This window comes from Miniopterus schreibersii (genome assembly GCF_964146895.1).
Source record: "Miniopterus schreibersii genome assembly, chromosome: 5".
Classification (NCBI taxonomy): Eukaryota; Metazoa; Chordata; class Mammalia; order Chiroptera; family Miniopteridae; genus Miniopterus; species Miniopterus schreibersii.
Window position 1 is genome coordinate 56279685 of NC_138106.1, and position 14752 is coordinate 56294436.

General features: G+C 41.8%; 1 protein-coding gene across 1 annotated transcript in view; it reads right to left on the reverse strand.

Annotated features, from left to right (window-relative positions):
• PLCXD2 (phosphatidylinositol specific phospholipase C X domain containing 2) overlaps window positions 1-14752 on the reverse strand; it is a 44635-nt gene that overhangs the window by 12235 nt on the left and 17648 nt on the right. Inside the window, exons 2-3 of the mRNA XM_081137940.1 lie at window positions 6539-6999; window positions 1026-1267 (exon numbers count right to left, since the gene is read on the reverse strand). Of these exons, the coding sequence (XP_080994066.1) occupies window positions 1026-1267; window positions 6539-6999 (703 nt within the window). The remainder of the gene's footprint in view (window positions 1-1025; window positions 1268-6538; window positions 7000-14752) is intronic.

Here is a 14752-nt window from a genome sequence, read left to right on the forward strand (position 1 = left end):
AGTGCAGGTGTTCCTTGCTATCCACACTCCTGCCAGGTGAGCTCCTGAGATCTGAAGTCATGTTATCCAAACTCAGAGTCAAACAGACAGACAAGGACATGCTTTTGGACATAGACCCTGATATACACACAGACATGTCCATATATACAAGGCATCATTTTTCTTGACAAGACTTATCATCTACTGGTGTCCAACATAAAGAACATAATCTAATGCAAAGTTTTTCGAGCTTCCCTTGCCTAATTTTACAGTCAGGATCAAGTCTACTCTGTGGAAGTATTTAAAGCTATGGCCTGGTCTGGCCAGTGTGGCTCAGCGGCGAAGCATCGACCTATGATCTAGGAGGTCACAGTTTGATTCCTGGTGGGGGCACAGGCCCAGATTGTGGGCTTGATCCCCAGTGGGGGGCGAGATAGAAATATCAATGATGAGTCATTGATTTGCTGCCTCCTGCACGTCCCCCCTCTGGGGATCAAGCCTACAAACCGGGCATGTGCCCTGACTGGGAATCAAACTGTGACCTCCTGGTTCATGGGTCAACGATCAACCACTGAGCCATGCTGACCAGGCCTAAGCCACTTCTTAGGACTCATTGTCACTTTGGATGGGAGAAAGATATCTCAAATCGTTGAAGGGTTATCTCTGAATCCCTAGCACCTAGACAGCAGTCCCAATTAATGCTTTGTAAGTGAGTTTTTGGCACAGCTACGAGGGCAGGGGTAAGAACAGGATGGCACACATTGCCAGAAGTGAACAGGCTGGTGTTGGCTCAAAGTGCTGTGCTTCAGTATAAAAATTTAGAACATATTTATGGTATAATATGTACATTTTAATAAAGTATTTAGAGATCCTTTGGCCACAGTTAATGGAAGCCACCTCAAATGAACAGCTTTTTCAAAAAATATATTTTGTGTTGCTGTATTTGAAATCTTCAAACTATATGGTTTCACTGCTATTTATTCAGAAGAGAATCAAGATAAATTTTTTAAAACAACTTTACTTTGGGGATGGAAGCAAATTCTTACCTGTGAACCAGAGTGTTCTTGAGGCCACCAACCAGGCCTCGGGCGATGGTCTTTGCTTGGGGGGTGAGAATTGCTTGGGAGACATGGAAGGCTCCATGTGGGGTCCGCTCACTCAGAGTGGTCTCCAAGAAGAGGATTAGTTTGCGCACACTGGTGGTATTTGCCCAGGGTGCTGGGATCTTCTTTCCAGGCCACAGGAAAGGGTATTGCTTGTAGAAGGGGCAGTGATAGAAAATAAGAACCTGAAATGTTCAAAACAGAAAAAGGAGAGCAATTCATGAAAAAATTGAATATCAACTCCTTGGCTTTATGCTGATTGCTAGGAGGAAAGGTAAACAAATATAAACACACGGAAATTCAAGAACTGCTATATATGTTTTTAGAAAATTCAATAAGCAAGGATTTAAGCGTTTATGTATATCTGACTTGAGATTTAAAAAAAAAAAATATCTTTATTGATTTCAGCGAGAGGAAGGGAAAGGTAGGGAGAGAGAGAGAAACATCAATGACGAGAGAGTCATCGATCGGCTGCCTCCTACATGCCCCGGACTGGGGATCAAGCTCTGCAACCAGGGCATGTGCCCTGACCGGGAAACGAACTGCAATCTCCTGGATCCTAGGTCAATGCTCAACTGTTGAGACATGATGGTTGGGCATGACTTGATAATTCTTAACTTTATTTTTGTCAGCATTGTGAAAGTATGGTAGAATCCGGAACCCCTTCTCAGACTATGATTTAAATGAATGTATAAAATAAAGTAGACAGGATTACAAAGGGAATCAATGAGATGGAAATAGAGCTATGAATGTATTAATTGAATTTGTAATAAATTGATGCATGTGTTTCATATAAAGACATTAAATAAAAATATTTTATGGTAAGCACAAGGTCCATAATTTTGAATTAATGATGACTATAAATGATATTTCAAGATATCTGCAGTAACTGATATGTGATATGGAAATATATGTGATTTCTATAAGGACAAAGTCACAGGTAGGGGGCAATAACTTCTGAGGGTGACTGCACTCATAATCTAGGGGGTATATAACTTTGGGTTAAAGGCAAGTGAAAATAAATATGTAGTTTTTTCCATCCAAATTCACAGACTTCTTATATTCTTCAGACTCCAGGTGGAGAACCCCTGAGGCTACAAGTTATGACTCAGACGCTCACAAAATTGACACTGAACACATTGGACTAATTTGGGAGTACACAGATTTTCAACTGTGTCTGCAGACTCTGAATGAAATAACCCTTCCCAGGAGGGAGCAGGAGCATACTCAAGGCAGGAAAGACTTCCAGGAGGTGATGGGTCTCCAGTGGCACCTCTCAGGATGCTGGTGATTTTGAAAATAATTAGCAAGACACATCCATAGCATTAATTAGTTTCTGAGAGGTGGCTGAGGGACAGGGAATTGCTATTTTGGTTGTCCCAATTCAGAGTTCTGCTGCTTAGGTTTCTAGAAGTAATATTTCCACCCCCTCGGGGCACTAGTGATCTTTACCTGGAGGAATGTCAGTGTGCTGTTTACCCTCCCTGGACTGCAGTCCTCGGGCAGCGAATAGCTGACCGGAGAGCATAATCCTCTAGGCACCCACGAAGGACTCTGAATGTGTGTCTTGTTTCCAGTGCACCTTGAGCTCTTAACTAGGGTGCCTAACTGTTCCTGGAGTCCTAGAGTAGGGAGTGCCAGGCTTGAAGCACTGAATGGGCTAATAGTTCTTGTTTTTAATGGTTTTAAGTAATGTCTGACTGACTGCTAATGCTGTCTGTGGTAAACACGTGTGCTAATGAGGTTAATCACAGGCTCACTGTAAGCAGATTGTCTGGGGGATTGGGGAGGCCGTCCTGCTGGCGATGTGATTGGCTAGTTTGGAAGGCTGGGGTCCCCAGCGTCCGTGAGTGAGGAAAGCTGGTCTGTGGAATGGACTGTGGGAGGCAGGAGGCGGTGTGAGCCTTGGACGGTGCCCTTCTGACCACTGCCCATGCTGCCTGCCCCTGGGCAGAGTGTCAGGGGATGAGAGGACAATGCTGCCCTTTCCTCAGCCCCGGAAAGATGCAAAAAGTACAAATTATATGAAAGCGATTTTATGCCTTTCCTCAAGGGCCTTCTTGAGCAATCTGATCCTAAAAGTTCCAGGGAGAATGTCTATTTAAAGTAGGAGGTTGGCCTAGCAAACCAACTCCTGTTCTACCACGTTCCAGGGGCAGTAACTCTTGCCCAGGGCCTGTGTTCTGCATCTGCCTCCCCACCTCACTACTCTGCTATATTTTTCTCTGAGGTAGTTTCCCCTCCAGCCCAGCAATTATGTTGTTTTTCTCTTGAGACTCAGATTTAAAATCTCATTTCCTGTAAGAATTATTGCTTCAGTGACCTCCTCTTATTCTGATCAGTCTTTTTTGAGGCCCCTGGGATGCAAATTTATACTATGTATTATTTTTCAATTGATTGATTTAAAAAACCACTTTCTTGGTATAGTACATTTGAGGCAGCTTTATCTTGTAATTGTGTATCAGTTGTTTTGTATTTTGCTAGTGTTATGTATTCTTACCTTCTCAGTAAGATTCTAAATACTGCCAATCTGTAGATTAAATTTTCTAATTCACTGTACCCTGAACACCCATAGCCACTAATGTACACATATATATTTGTGAGCATGATGTAATTGGAAATTGAGTAAGTGAAACAGGATTGAATGTTGATACACTTCTTGCTATTGAATTGTAATAAAATACACAGGGGCTTACATTGAAGGCAGCTCATTACATAATGAATATTTAAAGTTTAACCACCAGTAGGGTACTGCCCAGCAGGGGGAGATGACTGATTACTGCTCTCTCTTTATTTTGCTTTTAAGAAGAGATCTGTCAGGGAAACATTTGGGAAAGGAAGGGGGGCACTGAGAACCTGGAATTCAAATTGATGACATTCTCCCTTTTTCTGACATGTCATCTCAGGGTCTTTCTTTATAATTTCAGGCATATTTGTGGTTGGATTAGCTCATACTTAAGAAATCAGAGATCATGTGCTGCTAGACAGTCACTGTACACACCATTCATTATTCCCAGAGACACCTGTTACTCTTACCGATTTCTAAACACTTTAGTACACAGTATGGCAACCTGTCCAGAATACTGTCTGTGTTTGAAATTATAAAACTATATCTATAACAGATGTCTGTTTATAAACTTAGCTGTACTCAAACTTAACCTTACCTGAATCTCAGGACACAAAAGACTTCTTACTAACCTCCTTCCTTTCTCCCATTCTGCTAACCCTCTAGGCCCCCTGCTAGGGGCTCACGAATAAAAACAGTGTTTTCATTAGCATAATCCATGACACTAGTGAAAATCACCAAGATGCAGAACAGCCCTTGGAGCATGAGAAGTCATGGTAACTCTGGGGAGCCCACCAGCCTGTGGTGGAATCCTGGCCCGTCACTCCTGGCAACTTGCTTAATTTCTCTATGCCTCAGTTTCCTCATCTGTAAATAGAGACTAACAATAGAACAACTACCTCATGGTGTAGTGGAAAGGATAAATGAGTTAATCCATGCACTTCGCACATCGTAAAGGCTCGCTAAGTGTTAGCTGTTACTGTTGTTGTATTACTATTATTTAATATTGTAAGAGAGACTCCGCTGGAGGAAAAAATCTCTCCAAATGAGACCTGTGAGTATAAACGGATATAAACTCAGGTTTGAAGGAAGAGGTGTGATAAGTATTTGGCAAACCATCACTTACAAATGTTTTTGTGAGAAAAATAGCTTAGATCAATTTTAAGAGATACTAAGACTTAGCTCATTAGCCTCTGTGGAGTCTAAGGCTTTAAGTGCTTTTATGAGTGGGCAAAACAACCTGGTGCTTCCAATTACTCAGGTCAACCTGGGAGTTATCTTTGAATCTCACTTCCTTTCCCACCCTGAATCCCAACCATTAGGCAACACTGTGGGATCTCCCTTCTGATAGATTCAAAATCTGACCACTTACCACAAACAGTCTCCTTCTTGGTTTCTCTACTCCCATTCCCCTTATGCCAGGTCTCTTCCTGGTACCAGAGGGAGACCATTACAACCTAAGCCAGGTCCCAGCACCCTGCGCTCAGAGTCCTCCTCACTCAGAGTAAAAGCTGAGTCCTCACAGTGCCTCAAGGCCCCATAATCAGCCATTCTCTCTCTGGCCTCCCCCACTGCTCTGCCCTCCAGCCCAGGGCCCCAGGCCCCTGCTTTTCCTCAAAGATGTCAGGCACACTCCTGCTGAAGGTTCTGCACTGGCTGTTCCTCTGCTGGAAAGCTCTTCCCCCAGTGTCCATGTGATTAACTCCCTTAGATGTCATCTTCAATGATGGCTGACCTGATCACCCTATTTAACATTGTGACCAACTCTCCACCCCACAGAACCCTGGCTCCTCCTCACCACATTCGACTGTCTTCTTCTTCTTACCACTCTCTGGCATTATATACAGTGTATTTATTATGTTCATTATCTATGAACTGTCTAACCTCCACCTGAATGAAAGTTCCTTTAAGGCAAGGATCTTTGTTTCATTTACTAACTCATCCCAAGTGCTTAGAATGATGCTTACTTAGTACATACTTGGTGTTCAAAAAGATTTTGCAAATGAAAAAATCTTTATTTATTTTTAAATAAAAGCCCTTCCCTAAGTTCAAAAATAACTACTTCTTTAAGATGCTTTGGTTAATGTATCTATGAGCAAGTGAGTAACTATGATTGAATGGTACTTTAAAAAATTTCTTTTAAAGAGAGTCTAAATTAAAGGCTGACCTTTTCTAGAGCTCTCCCTTCCCACTATCTACCATTCTGGGGGATCAGAGTACAATATATCTGAGGTGCACATTCCTTTGCTTGAGTATGTGCCTCCTGGGTCTAGGTTTGGGGGCTCTTCTTGGCATAAGCAACCTGGGGATTAGTCTCCCAGTCCAGATCCCTCCTATGGGCTCTTCCTTCCTTAACTCTCTCCCACTATGATCCAAATTTTGTGAAGACAGCCTTTTAAAATATTAACACACTCGAAATGATCACTTCACATGCCTTTGTCAGCTGATGCTTTTTCTTATTAGTCAGTACTTTGGCAGGGATTGTCTGACATTGAGTTGAAGGCAGAATGGAAAGAACTGTCCCTGAGGGGAAGCAGGAGGGTTAAAAGTAGACTTTAATGGGAGACAGTAAAATGGCATGACCAACTGGTCCATTACAGCTTTGCCTTGGGCAGGCTCTGGACAGGTCATTCAAAGTCAGTTTAGATTCCAAGCAGGTTGCCAAGAAAGTTTTAAATACTTGTCAGGTGTTCATCCCAGTTCAAGGCCATCCAGGGAAACCCTTGAAGCTATCCTAGAGCCCAGGAACTTGTATGAGTGTCTAATATTCTATACAATCTGTGCCTTTCTAGCCTAAGAGCCCTGCAATGAGCCGTCTTACAGCTGGTGATGCAGGAAAGGCAGAGACAGTTTGGCTCTTGCCCTTGGGAGCTCGTCTCGGTTCTCCTACCTGGCGCTCCTTCTCCCACAGGATCTGCAGCGTCAGACTCTCCACATTGCAGGCCAAGCACAGCTTGTTTCCAAAGGCCTCTTGAATCTGGTGAACCAAACGTTTGTGATGGGCCTCATCCATGGCATAGAAGTGGTTGAAATCCAGGAAGACAGTCTCTCGGGGGTGCTGTGTAAGAAACGAGTCAATCTCCATTAGCCCATCCCAGACCTTGATGCCAAAAAGCCCATGGATGAAGTAGATCTCCTGGTCAGCGTCCCCTGGCTTGGAGGACACACGCAGGTCGAAGTAGCGGATCCCAGCTTCGAGCTGTTCTCGGAAGGTCAGGTTCTGAGTCACAGACCATTTCTTCATTAGCTTCTTCACCAAGGAGATCCTGGCGAGGCGCTTGATAGCGGGGGTTTGGTCAGGCCCCACGGGGGACTTCTCATCTACCCAGTAGCTGAATGAATCATGGGAGCCTATAAAAAGGAACAAAGGTGAGGACAGCAGATGAAACTGGACCTGGCAAAAATAAGCCAGTCGATAGGAAAACAAACAAAAATTAGGAGCCAAATACACACCAAAAAATGGTAAAAAAATATTTGCAAAATTTTTCAAGCTTGCTAGTAATGAAATAAGCACAAATAAAAGTAATGTCGTCTTTTTAGCAGCTTAAGCCTGAGGTAAAACTATAATCCTCATATATTGCTAGTGTAAGGTAAATTAATAAGTACCCTTTTGGAAAGCTATATAGAAATATGTTTGGAAAGAGGAGCTTGAAAATATTCATACTATTTGATCTAGTAATTTCATTTCAGGAGAGCTTATTGAGGAACTAAACTTATTTTGAGAAAGCAAATGTTTGCTGGAGACTAATCATAACAGAGACAAATGGGAGGTTGCTTGAGTGTCCCTCGCAGAAGAGTAATTAAAGATGGCATACTGACTTTATTCATGAAGTCATTGAAACAGAGGGTATGAAAATTCTGTCCATCTCAGTAATGCTGGGATAGGCATCTAAATTCCAGGAAAGGCAGAACTAACTGATAAGAACAGAAACTAACTTGATCTTGGCCAAAAGATTGAGAAGCGATGGAAAGGGAAAATGAAAAAAACACACACAACAATGCTAACTTATTTTTATGCTTTTGTAAATACTATTTTACTATTGTAAAAACGAGTCTATAGGGGACATCTTATCGAGGCAGCAGTGGTAGCAGCTGCTCTTTGAGTTTCGCTATGCTGCCCAAGGATGACAAGAAGAAGAAATATGCCGGAAAATAGGCCAAGGAAGGCAAAGACTCAGTGAACAATCTGGGGCAAGGCCAAAAAAAAGAAGCGGTCCAAAGGCAAAGTTTGGAACAAGCTCAATGACCTAGTCTTGCTTGATAAAGCAACATGACAAACTCTATAAGGAAGTTCCCAACTACAGGCTCACTGAGAGGCTGAAGATTTGTGGTTCCTTGGCCAGGGAAGTCCTTCCGGAGTGCCTTAGTAAAGGACTTATTAAACTAGTTTTTCAAGCACAGAGCTCAAGTAATTTACACAGGAAACACCAAAGGTGGGGATGCCCCAGCTGCTGGTGAAGACACATGAACAACAGGTCCCACCAGCTATACATTTTGAAAAACAAAACTTTATTAAATAAAAAAATAAGCCCACAGGAATGATTTCTTGACAAATCAGACAAACATTCTGAAAACTTGGGCACAGGTTAATTATATGGCCTCTTTTCAACTCATCTCTTAATGAGCCGAATCTGCTATTACATGATCAAATGTATGTTCCCTTCCTCTGCCTTAAAGAACAGGAGGGTAGGTTTCCTCCTAGACCCTGCGATGATCTTATTGTTATAAAGTATAAGTGACATGATAGACACATTTTTAACTATAGTGAGAAAATATTTCTAAGGTGGAAATTATCTTTAACAAAGACCTTTCAGTTTGTCACTGGCTTCCATCTCGCGTCAGCCATTATTATTTGGTAGCTCTGTGACTGGCTCTGATACTGGAGACCCCACACAGGCGGCTGTGCTTTGCAAGCAAAATCAAAGAGGAAAACACGCTTGTTCTGACTCCACTAACCTCGTTCTTAACCACTACCACCCATATAAGAATTAAAATGCTTACTTCATACTAGTTGATTGTTACCAGTTATCTCTTTTATGAAATCTCAGAGTATGCATTTCATATATAATATAGAACTTCACAAAACTCTCCTGTTTTATACTTTATTATTTCCATTTTCTTGAAAATAAATCATTCTGGGGTGGCTTTACTATTTTATCTTCTCAGAAATAAAGTGAAAAAAGAAAAAAAAGGTGACAAGCATGCTTTATTTTTATGTAGTCTCTGAAACATGGAGAATAGTCAGTAACTATTAAGAAAAAAATGTATTTACCAATCATTAGGGGAAGCCAATTTTTGCAAGCAAGAAAATTACTAGCATATTTCAGGTAAAAAAAAAAAAAAAAAATTGCTGTTACTCCTAGAAATGTGGAGCAAGTCTCCCTGGATTTTCCGTATTGGTTGCTTCTGTTAATGAGACTCTTTGGATACTTGCCTAATGCTCTGCTTCCTTTGGCTGTACCGAAACAGTAAATCTTTATACCTCCTCATCAGGAGATTTACTATGAATACATTATATATACATGGTGAACAGTCACTTCTCTCTTTTCTTTAAATCATCTTAGCAGCCCAGCTGTTCAGGACTGAGTGTGCAATGCAGCGCGAGGCACCACTGAACTTCATTCTTCCCTGGGTATCAGGGAACAACCATTACCCAAGCATGGGAGGAGACAGATCCCCTCTGGAACTGTCTGGTTGCTGCTGAGCCCAGTTTTATTTCCAGAGGGAGATGTGCTAACAACCTCCAAGGCTTTTCTCTGAGTCTGAGGATTGTGCAGCAGTGTGACAGCGACAGGGCCTCAGGGGCATTTCTGCATACATAGGGACACATACACGGTACCCAGCCCGTCACAGAAGAGGGAGGGCCAGCACATTCCCTGGGAACACAGTCTCTCTTTATCTCTCTGCTCCCTTTTCCATTTCCCCTCTTCCTTTCTGACATCCTGTGTCCAGAGTTGCCCCTCCCTCCCCTTGACAGGAAAGGACAGGACAATGGAGCAGATTGTTTGCTGCCTATTTTACAGCAGTTGTCCTACCCAGCCCTATGGCAGTCAAAACCAGCCATTACTCTACCACCAATATTTTTGCCTGTCTACTTATTTTTTCCCCAGGAAGCTTTTGCCTCATATAGAGTGAGTGAAATAACATGGGTACTTAACCCTATTTCACTATTTCTTTTTTGAAAAACAGGATAAAATGTCCTCTTCTGTCCTGCACAGAGAATATTTACAAGGTATGAAATCTGCAGATAGTAGTGATAAAAAGAAAATCCTAATATTTCACACCCCAAGTTCATTATCAATGCTTCCTCTTCCCCCTACACCTGATGCAAGTAATTTTACTCTTAAATCTCCAGAAAAAGAACTAAATGATATGGAGGCAAGCAATTTACCAGATATAGAATTCATAAAGATGGTTATAAGGATGCTCAAGGAGCTTAGTGATAACTTCAACAAAGAGATAATAAAGCATAAAAAAGAACATAGAAATCATAAACAAGAACCAGTCAGAAATGAAGAATAAAGTATCTGAAACGAAGAATACACTAGAAAGAATGAAAAGCAGGTTGGTTGAAGCAGGACTGAATCAGAGATTTGGAAGTCAAGGTAGCAGAAAACATCCAATTAGAGCAGCAAAAAGAAAAAATAATTTTAAAAAATGAGGACAGTTTAAGGGACCCTTGGGACAACATGAAACATAACAATATCCATATCATACTAGTATCAAAAGGAGAAGAGAGAAAGCACTGGATCGAGAACCTACTTAAAGAAATAATGACCAAAAACTTCCCTAACCTGTTGAAAGAAAAAGATACACAAGTTCAGGAAGCACAGAGTCTCAAACAGGATGAACGCAAAGAGGCCCACACCAAGACACATCATAATTAAAATGCAAAAAATTAAGGACAAAGAGAGAATCTTAAAAGCAGCAAGAGAAAGACAGCTAAACAAAAGCTTCCAAAAGACTGTCAGCTGATTTCTCAACAGAAACATTTCAGGCCAGAAGGGATTGGCATGAAATATTAAACATGATGAAAACAAAGGGTCTACAACCAAGACTACTCTAACTAGCAAGGCTATCATTTAAAATTTAAACAGAAATAATGAGCTTCCCAGACAAGAAAAAGCTAGAGGAATTCATTATCATACAACCAGTATTACGAGAAATGTTAAAGGGTCTTCTTTAAGAAGGCAAAAACATACAGTGGGGCCAGCTGGTGCGGCTAAGTGGTTGAGCATCGACCTGTGCACCAGGAGGTCACTGGTTTGATTCCTGGTCAGGGCACATGCTCAGGTTGGGGGCTAGACCCCCAGCAGGGGATGTGAAGAAGGCAGCTGATCTCTCATCCATGTTTCTATCTCTCTCTCCCTTTCCCTTCCTCTCTCTCTAAAAATCAATAAAAACATATATTAAAAAAAACATATATACAATGAAGTAAAGACAGTCTCTTCAATAAATGGTGCTGGGAAAATTGGATAGGTAATTGCAAAAAAATGGAATTAGACCACCTTCTTACACCATACACAAGAATAAACTCAAAATGGGTTAAAGACTTAAATGTAAGACTTGAAACCAAAAAAATCCTAGAAGAAAACATAGGCAATAAAATTTTATAGCAATATTTTTTCTGATATGTTTCCTTAGGCAATGGAAACAAAAGAAAAATAAACAAATGGGACTACATCAAACTAAAAAGGTTTTGCACAGCAAATGAAACCATTAACAAAATGAAAAAACAACTCACTGAATAGGAGGGCATATTCGCCAATGATACATCTGAATAGGGGTTAATATCCAAAATTTATAGAGAACTTATAAAACTCAACACCAAAAAAATAAACAATCCAATTAAAAAATGGGCATGGATGGACCTGAAGAGTATTATGTTAAGTGAGATAAGCCAGTTGAGAAAGAGAAATACTATAAGATTTCACTTATATGTGGAATCTAATGAACAAAATAGAAACAGACTGATAGATACAGAAAACAGACTGACAGCTGTTAGAGGGGAGGGGTTTTGGGGGTGCTGGGTGAAAAAGGTGAAGGGAAGCAAAAAATAACTCTCATAGACACAGACAACAGTATGATGATTAACAGAGGGAAAGGGGGGTGGGGGAAATAGAAGAGGTAAAGGGGGTATAAATGGTGATGGAAGGAGACTTGACTTTGGGTGGTGAACACACAATACAATATACAGATGATGTAGGATAGAACTGTACACCTGAAAGCTATGCCAATGTATTAACACATTGTTTGCGGGTAGTTTTTATCGCGCGCTCTACCACCAGTCAACGTAAAACGTATAAATACGTTTCCCGCATACAATGTGTTAACCAATGTCACCCCAATAAATTCAATAAAAATCTAAATAGGAATCTCTGGATGTTTTTCTAAGGTTTGGAGAGACTACTACTTAATTTTAGAAATGACAGAGAAATATGTCTAAGTATGTATTGGGGGCTGATCAAGGCCAAGTTTTTGGAAGAAGAGCCATTTAGGAAATTCTTATTCCCTCAGCACCAGTGTCCACCCTCAGACTCAGAGAGTGACAAGGAATATTCAGGGACACCTCCCTGACCCTTCAGAGAGCAATGGACTCCAGATCCCCTATTGGTCAGCTTTCACTTTCTATGGAGGCCATCACCAGCTCATCTTCCTCCCTGGCTTCCTGCTCATGCCAGCCAGCTCTGGCAGGACTGTGGGCTCCCAGGGATGACCATCCTGAGGGGCCCACCAGCAGAGCAGCAGCTGAGGGACCAGTTTACAAGGGATGTTACAGTGTTCTTGGGCTAAACTGCAAATCTGGTGCCAGCTGATGCTGGCTTTCACCAGTGACTCCTTACAAAATGGGCAGGCCAAAAAGAAAAGAAAAAGCTCTCTTTAAATCATATAGTAAACTCTTTATCTTGAATATAAACACATGATAAGAAAAAAAGTCATTTTTTGTCAACACTATCCTCTAAGCAGAGTGAATCCTAGTAACTGTGGTATGTTTTGTTTGCTAAGCACACTGAAATATTCATTTTTCGCATTAATGGCATTAGAGTATGGCTTTTGACATACCTGAAGCCATATTAAGCAGTTAGGCATGGGGTGGGGGGCATGGAACTTTGGACAGAGAAGCTTGGAAAGACCCAAATTGCTCAGCTGAGGAGGGGAAGAGGTGGAGAATTGGAAGGGGAAAGAAAGAGGGGGTCACAGGGCCTACAGGGCTGAGGAGAGACCGGAGGGAAGAGACAAACCAAATGGAGATTTTTCAAAAGTGTGGTCCAATTTCACTTCCAAAATTCTCTCTAAATCATGCATAAATATTTTTAAAGAGACAGTTTGAAGGGATAATATATATTAACCTGCCTGAAGTAAAACAGTGTCTGGGTCCAACCCTGTTTTCAGGACCCGTCACATCAGAGTCTCTCCTCTGCTGTACTCCCCACTCCTTGTCTCAGCTGACCCAGTGCCTGGACCAGAGTCTGAAGGTTGTGGCAGATCTAGCTGGGGGTAGAGTGGTGGGAGGGGGGGTACCCCATGAAGGAGGAGAAGATGGAAAGGTACAAGAGGAGGCTTCTCTCTGATGGAGATGGATTTTAAAAAGATCCCTTTATGTAAAATCTTTTTCTTGGTATGCTGGAATTTCAACTCTACCACAGGGGTTAGCAATATATGCATGAATAAGCAAAATATATAGGTTCTTTAGGGGTATTCTAAGCACAAAAAAAGATGTATAGAGGGACAAAAGTATAAAGCAGAAAATGAGACAAAAACCAAGAATAGAGTGTTTCACAACACCATAGAGGTAACCACAGAAGCCAGAAAAGGTCTCATTAGGTTAATCTGCACGAACAGGAGACTTCTGAGTGTCAGGCGGCAAATACCTTTTCATTAGTTGACTTGAGACTGAGACTTATGGCCACAAAGAGAGTCCAGTTCAAGCTTCACACTGACCTGTCAGCCTTGCCAGGGTGTTGGATGCAGCCTCCTATGGCTGGTCCATCACTGCTGTCCCAGCTGCATGGTGTGGCCCTGCTGCTCTCAGGGCCTCCAACTCTGTTCCTCCGCAGCCCTAGCCAGGCCTGACAGTGAACTTTCCATAACTAACAAATGCCTGGGCCTCATGTGCTGCATGCACCTTATTTAAAGGTAACACAAAGATTACCAGAAAGGGTGAGTGACCCCAGGAGCGAGGCTTGCAAACTGAGCAGCTTTTTCTCTGCTCTGGCAATTCGATAACCTACACAAACCTCCCTGTGACCGTGGTATCTAGAATACGTATTTAGACAACAGAGTCCAGCCCAATCTTTCCTGTCCTTTTCCCCGGTTACGTAAAAACAAAAAGAAAAAAGCACAGGTGAGGTGCTCCTCTCATGCCTCCCCCTTCCTCAGTTGCATGCGATTGGGCTATTTCCCTCGATTCTCCAATAAGCTAGGGGAAATGCAGACAGAATTGCCAGACTGTACACTTCACTGACATTTAAAGGTCAAGTCTCCTTGTATTGTAAGTCTCCTGTAATGATATCGCCCTCCTCGCATGTCTGAAAGGGATGGCTGATTACTGGGGGGAGGAGAGAACCTTTGAAAGTTCACTGGGGCAAACAGACTTAATTTACCGCAATTCTGCTGAACACTTAAGTTGAGAGAGCATGTTTCATAAAATAATTAAAGAAAATTAAAATCAAAGGATGAATTGATCCAGCTATTGTTTTCCACCTCTGTTCTTTATTGATCTTAATGTGGTTACCCTCTCAATAAATTAAGACTATTAAAAGAGCTAGATGAATGCCATAAATAGGATGCAGTTTTGAAACATTTTCTTTCTTAACAGAGGCTTTTCCCTTGACTGGTGGCCCCTCAGTACCAGAGAACAGGTGTTACCTGTGAAAGAGACACCGTTGGTGGGAAAACCATGTGCCCTAGCTCCATTTCAACTTCCCCACCTGAAGGAAGAGCTTATTTTGTCAGAATCACATATTCAGTACATATGTCTTTAAAAATGTTCTCATTTCCCTCTGTCCCCAGAGCTCATGGAAACTTCCTCAGCCAAGACCTAACAGCATCCCAAAGATACACTGTTTACCTCCCTAGCCTCTGCACCCCAGCTCCTTCATCA